The sequence below is a fragment of the Serinus canaria genome, chromosome 1A (assembly GCF_022539315.1).
Source record: "Serinus canaria isolate serCan28SL12 chromosome 1A, serCan2020, whole genome shotgun sequence".
Lineage (NCBI taxonomy): Eukaryota > Metazoa > Chordata > Aves > Passeriformes > Fringillidae > Serinus > Serinus canaria.
In genome coordinates, this window is record NC_066314.1 from 52453166 (window position 1) to 52460410 (window position 7245).

Here is a 7245-nt window from a genome sequence, read left to right on the forward strand (position 1 = left end):
ATCTCATACAGCTGTTTATGGATATTTGCCTGCTCATTGTTTCTTTTAAGAAGGAAACGAGGTCTGCCTACATCTGTTTTGCAGCAAAAACACTTCCCAGCATGGCACCAAATAAAAACCGATAGCAGCAGCTCAGCACATGGTGTCTCACCTGCCAATAGGTAATGCATTGCGGATGATCCTCTGGCTGCCTCGGGTGTATTCAATATCCACAGTAATTGGCGCAGAATAGGTCATGTCCCTCAGGCGGCACTGAAAGGACAAAAGGCACACAACAGGTCAGGTGCTGACTTCAAGCTCAAGAATCTCTCTTAAAACAGCCTGTATTTGCCCCGTCCTTTAAATCCTCACAAAGAAATCAAGCAAAACAAAGCTTCAGCAAGATCTTCATGACACCTAAAGAATGTTTGACAAACTCTCCGTTTTGTTTTTGTTTAAAACAAAGTCCAAGAAAATCCAAATACAATTTCTCTGATTTACAAAAGTGGCCAGCAGCTCTGTGCCTTCAGAAAACAGCATTGCAGAGCTTAACTCTAAACTCTCTAATTAAACCAACAAGTCTAATTAATCAAACAGGTCTAATCAGCCACGCTGGCATAAAGACCACAGTGTGTCTGAGCAGTGCTCAGCTCAGGGACATTTCTGTATATGGACTCCCAACAGCTGAAAACTTGTGCTGCCATATAATGTCTGACAAAATGGAAAGGCACAAGACTGAGAGACACACAATTACCTTATTATCAGAATGAGCAAACCTCAGCGTACGGTACCATTTCTAATGATGACTTACAGAAGGCTCACTACAGAATCACTTCCTGCAAAGATTCTCAGAATTTGCAAGAATCTGCAAATTCCTTGGAGACAAAGAGAAGCAGAACAAACATATCTAGAGCATTAGATACCTCAAGGCTCAATTATTTCTAATCCAATCTTTCTGATCTGCTCTCTCCAGCATCACTCTAAGACGTTGCCAGTCCTTAAGGTATTGTCTCTTCATGCAAAACAGGCCTTACTGCATCTGCTGAACAGAGCAATTCACAGCAGGTCATTTGTGACCTCACTGAGCATGCTTTACCTTTCAGCTCCAGGATTACAGGTTTCACAGCAGTCAGACTTGCATATTTATACTTCTGCAGTATTTCAATGTATTGATTATGTACTAATAAAACACAATTAAGATCATGCTGTGTATTGAAGATGCAGCTCTATGGGAAAACATGCCACAAGAATCATCACAAACTGGATGCTTCTCCTCTCCACACTACACAGTAAACCTATTCTCCAGTAATAAAATACTGATATACACCAGCAGCTTTCAAGCCATGCCTTGCAGGAAACTAGGTGCTATTCTGCTCCCAGCAACTATATCCAATTTAAAAGTAATTGAGAACATTTCCATATTTTAATTACTTTAAATTCATCTGTATGAATAGTTCATGAAACTCCCATAAGGACTGAAGGAAAAAGAAAGTTAAACATCCTCTTTAGTACTGCTTGGGGGAAAAAATGCCTTGGGATTCTCTGTGTGTGCTTTTTTAACACAGGATAGAGATATAAAATACAAATTACAGTGTAATATTCCAGCATGTGTATTTTTGTATCACCTTCCTTAAGGTAACTTCTTACTATAGACACCTGAAAGTAAAAGACAAGCATAACTTGATATACTCTCAGACTCTCATAAAAATCTAATGATTTTAGGTGGTTTTGGGAAGGAATTTTATGAGCTTTCAACAGAGAAATACAACAGCAGACTCCTAACTGTCTAATCTTTTTTTTTTTTTTTTTTGGCACCCAGGCTTGACCTGACCAACATCTTATTTAAGAAAACCACTGTGGACTCTGTTTGTGTACAGCACACTGAAAATAAAGAGAAACTATGCGCTAGCATTAAGCGCCAATGAGAATATATGAGAAACAAGAGTATCTTATTCTAAACTCCAGGTCAGTATGCTCTATAAGCATTTACTTTGCCTTCTTCTGTATGTACAATCACTTTAGCTATGCAGTAAACAAGCATATCAATACCTAAATTCTTGAATATGAGTTGTTTGCCACAAACATTTTTTTGCATGCAATTTCATTCATATGAAAGAAAGGATTCCTGTTACATTTTTTTTGCATGTTCACATCTACTGATTGAACATTAGCTACACATTTATGAGATGCAGCAACTATCATGTATTACACCTGGCTGAGTTATTAGCTTTATTTCAAAGCTTTCCATCATAGCAAATGAGATTTGAGTCAGGTCACTGGACAGAAAGTGGCTATGCCCAAGTGGCACAGCTGATTCTTACAGAATTTCTCCAAAGCACAGAATATATTTCATTATAGTCTACACTGGATGACAAAAAAGACATTTTGTCGCAGTGAGGGAGGCTCAGGACAGCTCAATATGAGAGTTCAGCAAGCTTCGTTTATTGATTAGAGCATCAGACATTTAAGCCCAACACATAATAAGCTCATGCATATTCTGTAAGCTAAACAGTCTACTGGTTATTCTTACTTCTTCAATCTTTACAACTTACATCTCCTTTTTCTCATGCCTGCTCTCGGCTACATCATCTTGCTATCAGACTACAGCTATACCGAAGGCCACTGCGGCCTTGCAGGTGCAGGGACTCAGATTAGCTGGGTTTGGTACTTTTCCAATTCCTGGTCAGCTAACCAGAGCATGTCTACATGACTTTTGTCATGTAACTCCTCCCTAACAATATTTCAAGTGTTAAGTGGATACAGCAAGGAAAAAAGCATCTGATACATGAACTGAGTTATGAGGTTGACAACAGGCTGTATGCAGGTAAATAAGTGCAAGTTCTAAGCTCAGTTCCCCCTCCAGAGGCCAAAAAGAAGTGGTCACTACTACCTCTGTTGCAGTGGTATAAATCTCAAAGCACAGTAACAGGAGAGAAATAGTGTTCCTGAGCCCTTTAAGGGAACTGGATGGCTCTAGATACATGAAAGCAATCCTGAAAAGTTCAAAGCTTATGTCAGCATAGGCTTTCTCATACATACAGAAACTATCTCATATCCTGTTGGTCAAAACCAAGAGACTTTCTGATGTCAGTCACAGCAGCATGTCCTCCAACCCACATCTTTATTCCAGAAGTACACAGTCCATTTGTTAACCTACATGCCTACAGCACTGCAATTAAATTAAATATACTCCCCAGAAGGATAATGTTCTTCTGCAGCTTCTTGTAAATTCAACAATTTCCATCTGTTTCTGTTAAAAGTTCGATGTTTGCTTTCTGAATCAGACTTTTAAATGTGAGCAAAAAATCTAATACAAGGTCTCAAAGACTGGAAAGGAAACAGAGACTGAAGTGACCTATGGTGCAGAGAGTAGCACGGCTAATATTAAAAAGATGTAAATAAGAATATCAAAGAACTCTACATTATGGCATGAGGAGTTCAGCTCTGTAATGAGGAGAGCCGTAAGATGAAGTAAGAGAACTACTTTTCACTACTTTCATGGAAACCCACTCAAATTCAGCTAACATAAAACACTGAATATAGCAAAAATCCTCAACAATTTAAAATAAAATTAAAAAGCTTTATTCAATGATGTTTAAGTCTCCGAAGCTTCTTTTACAGTGATGGTGGAACGCAATGCACTACCTAATGTAATGTACTCAAAATTACATGCAGCTATTATCCAAGACATTCCCAAGATAAAAAAACTCAACAAGATAGATGCAAACATTAATACCTCATGAGGTGATACGGGTCGTGTCACATTGAAGCTTTCTTCCACATCTGGAGTACCCACATAGATATTGAGGTATCTGTAATACAATTTCAAAATAAGCAATGAGGCAAATTCTTGTCAGGCAACCTAAAGGAAGCAAAATTTTACATGCACTGAAAAATCAAATTACTTGATGAACACAAGTTGATTAATAATGAGCAATGGTTCTTCCCAAAGTAACTCATTGTATTTGGGCTGTGGTCAAATAATAAAAATTTAGCCTGCCTGCGAAATAAACTGTTAAATCTTCCCATCTTTCATTGCATAAAGCAACAGATAAGTCACAGAAAAGACCCTCTTGATTTATACCTACACAAGTGCTTATAAACACTTTATAGCTGATAACAAACCCATGAGATAGTACTCATGCTGCCAGTGATATGGAAAGCATCTCATGCTTACTTCAGGTACCACATTGGGTCGGCATCACTTGTCACTTTTTCATTGGCCTTCATGATTTTCTTTATCTGGAGGAGAAAAAAGAACAAAATGGAACCATGGCCTTTGAGTACTAAGAGCCACTCTCCCCCCATCCCAGGAAAGCCTACCTCGACATTGATGAAATAGTTGAATGAGTCTATGTGCTGCTTCACCAGTCCTTTCACCTGAAAAATAATGCACGCAGTAAATAAAATCAGCTTCAGTAATGTTAATCACAGAAGCCAGAAACTAAGATACAAGCATTTATAACTGGTTTTGGATAACTGTGCTAAATTTTTTCAGCTGACAAACTTCTGGGAAGAGGCTGGTTGCTCACTCTGGTTCTACGCTACATTTCCAAGCTTACACTGGAGCTGCCATATAAAGAGCATGGATAGGGTCTCTGAGAGCCAGCAAAACAGGAAAATAATCTGGAAACATTATACATATACAGTATGGACTGAGAATAACCACACCAAAATGCAAACCTCTAGGAGGATGTCTCCACAAAACAATCTGTAAATTAATCAAGAAAACAATCCATGAAACAAGTCTATTTATAACCGCAAGGAACTAAAACAAAAGGCAAAATCCTCAGGAAAGTGAGGACAAGTATTCTGGGAAACAGTACAAGCCAGAAGAAGGTAATGTAAAGTTAGAAAGGAGATTAAACATTCCCACCATTAAATGAGCGTGTAGCACTAACCTTTAGAAAAGCTGGAAGAAGTCTCCATTTTTCCTAAAAACAAAAAACAGTTTGAAACATCTTACCAAGGAGTAGCCAAACCTCCAACGTGCTGAGCCTTTTTGTCTGCATGTTTAATTGCTATTGTTGTTTTCTGAACAGTAACATTTTAAATCAGATCCATTTAGGAAAAAAAAACAAACAACTGTCTAAAGCCAACAGAGATGGATAAAAACTACCTGGATCATCTCAGTAAACCATACATGCAGTATTGATTGTCTCAGGATGCAATGGCACACTGCCTTCTCTAAGAGCAGATTATGTGAAAATATATTTTTCTGAGAAAATTCCTTAACCCCATGTCCTCATTTAAGATCAACTAACATTTTTTTGGATTTGTTCTGTTAACACTGTAAATTAAATTCCTAGAAAAGGAAGACTTCCTACAACTTTTACTTTAAAAAATACATGCAAGAACCTGGGAGCAGCACTTGCTCTCTGTAACATTTATCAGGACTCTAAATCCTACAAAGATTTAGCAAAAGTACTGACAAGTGCTAATTATATCAAGGTTCCTACAAACTTTCCCCAGTTTCTAACTTTTTACAAGCACAGGGATCATCTCCTTATATCAGCCCCACTTTCTCCCACCACGGCAGTACAAAAACTTGCATATACCTTTGGCTGGAGACAAAACCCTTTTAATAAAAGGGCTGCCCCCAGCCCTCATATGCTTCTCCTTCTACTACCATTTAAAAATACTACAAAGTTAAATAACCAAAAAATCCCGTAAAAATTGTTGGCCTTCTTCTATCCACAGAAATGTTGACAATGCTCTTGGCTTTCAGCCTCCACTGCTGCTGTTAGTTAATCTACTAATCTTGCTTGTGATCCCAATTTAACACCTAATAACGGCAAAGCTAATAAAGTAAAAAGAAACACATGCTGTATGGTGTGGCTTTTAATACTGGTCCTTCCTGGTTTATGCGCAGTAGCGTTTACAGTCTGCAAAGCTGCAGAGTGGTTGATTTCAGGTTTTTATGGTTTAAATGTTATGTCTAAAAAAAGATATTTAATCTGTTAAATAGTAATGCAATTAAACTGATGACCTAAGGATGAGACTAATGATTTTAATCTTAAGTAAATACTGCAAGGCCAGGCTGGAAGGGGCACGAGGCAGCCTGGTGCAGCGGGAAGTGACCGTGCCACGGCAGAGGGGTGGAAGGACGCGTGCTGCGAGGTCCCGTCCACCTCAGACCGCCCTGCGACTGTGCGCGCGGGACATAGGCGGGGCACAGACTGGGGACAGGACGGCACCTCAGGAGGCCGGGCCCGGGTCCATGAAGAGCTGCCCAGGGGCAGCTCGGACCAGACAACCCCCCCATCCCACACACACAAACACACACCGAGCGGCGCAACACGGGCAGGGGGGACTCCACGTGTGCGCCGGCAGAAGACTCCTTCCACCCCACCCCAGCTCAGCTCAGCTCAGCCCGGCTACGCTCCGGGAGAGCCCGAGACGCGCCCGGCCGCTTGCCCCTTGCCCCGCTGACCTCCACCGTGTTGACCGGGGCCGACGCCTGCTCCGGGGTGAGCGCGCCGAGCCCCAGCGCCTCCATCGTCACCCGCGCACTGCGGCGCTGCAGCACAGCGCGTCCCCCCGCGCTCCAGCGCGGGGCCCAAAGGTTCCGGCCCCGCGCAGTCCGGGCGCCGCCGAGCGCTGTGCGCAGCCAGGTCCCGGCAGCCTGCCCCGCCGGGACTGGGGGACTGGGGAGCTGGCAACGCCCGGAGGTCCCCCCTGAATCCCGGAGCTGGTCACCGCCCCTCGCCGGCGCAGCCGGGGGGCCGGGAGGAGACAGGGACTCGGAGCAGTTGAGCTTTAAACGGCTTTCCTGCAGTTTTCAGAATGTTAAGCAAGGCGGGGCACCAGCTTTTAGCGTTATTAATGTTATTGTTATTGAATGTTGTAGCTGAATCACCTACAAATTTATTTGTTCTCCTTTACAAGGGTCGGGGGTACAGAGACACCAAAATCGCAGTCAGCTGGGCAGCTACTCATCTGCCCCAGTTCAAGATTAAAGCAGAAGCACTACTGATCTCTATAGCTTCCTGTGGCAGTAAGGTTGTGAGATATATATTTGTAAATATAATAACTGGTAAGTTCTAAAAGAGTGTGAAAACAGCATATACAGACGTCTGCTCTGGCGCAGGTTCCACAAGAGTAGTATTTACGGGGTTGGGTCTGGGCTGCCCCCATCCTGGACACTAAGGCCCCTACCCGAAAGAGGAGTAACATTTCAGACTCCTTCCTTTGGTTTCCTGCCTAAAGCACACAGTCAGTGTAGAATTTAATACGTGGCAATCCATGTTTAGTCTATGCAAGGCG

At 41.9% G+C, this 7245-nt stretch overlaps 1 protein-coding gene across 1 annotated transcript in view; it reads right to left on the reverse strand.

Annotated features, from left to right (window-relative positions):
* Nucleotides 1-6561, reverse strand: part of POLR3B (RNA polymerase III subunit B) — a 72615-nt gene extending 66054 nt beyond the window's left edge. The window contains exons 1-6 of the mRNA XM_009086418.4: nt 6413-6561; nt 4881-4913; nt 4303-4359; nt 4157-4221; nt 3716-3791; nt 152-252 (exon numbers count right to left, since the gene is read on the reverse strand). Of these exons, the coding sequence (XP_009084666.1) occupies nt 152-252; nt 3716-3791; nt 4157-4221; nt 4303-4359; nt 4881-4913; nt 6413-6478 (398 nt within the window). The 5' untranslated portion in view covers nt 6479-6561. The remainder of the gene's footprint in view (nt 1-151; nt 253-3715; nt 3792-4156; nt 4222-4302; nt 4360-4880; nt 4914-6412) is intronic.
* Nucleotides 6562-7245: the final 684 nt, after the last annotated feature.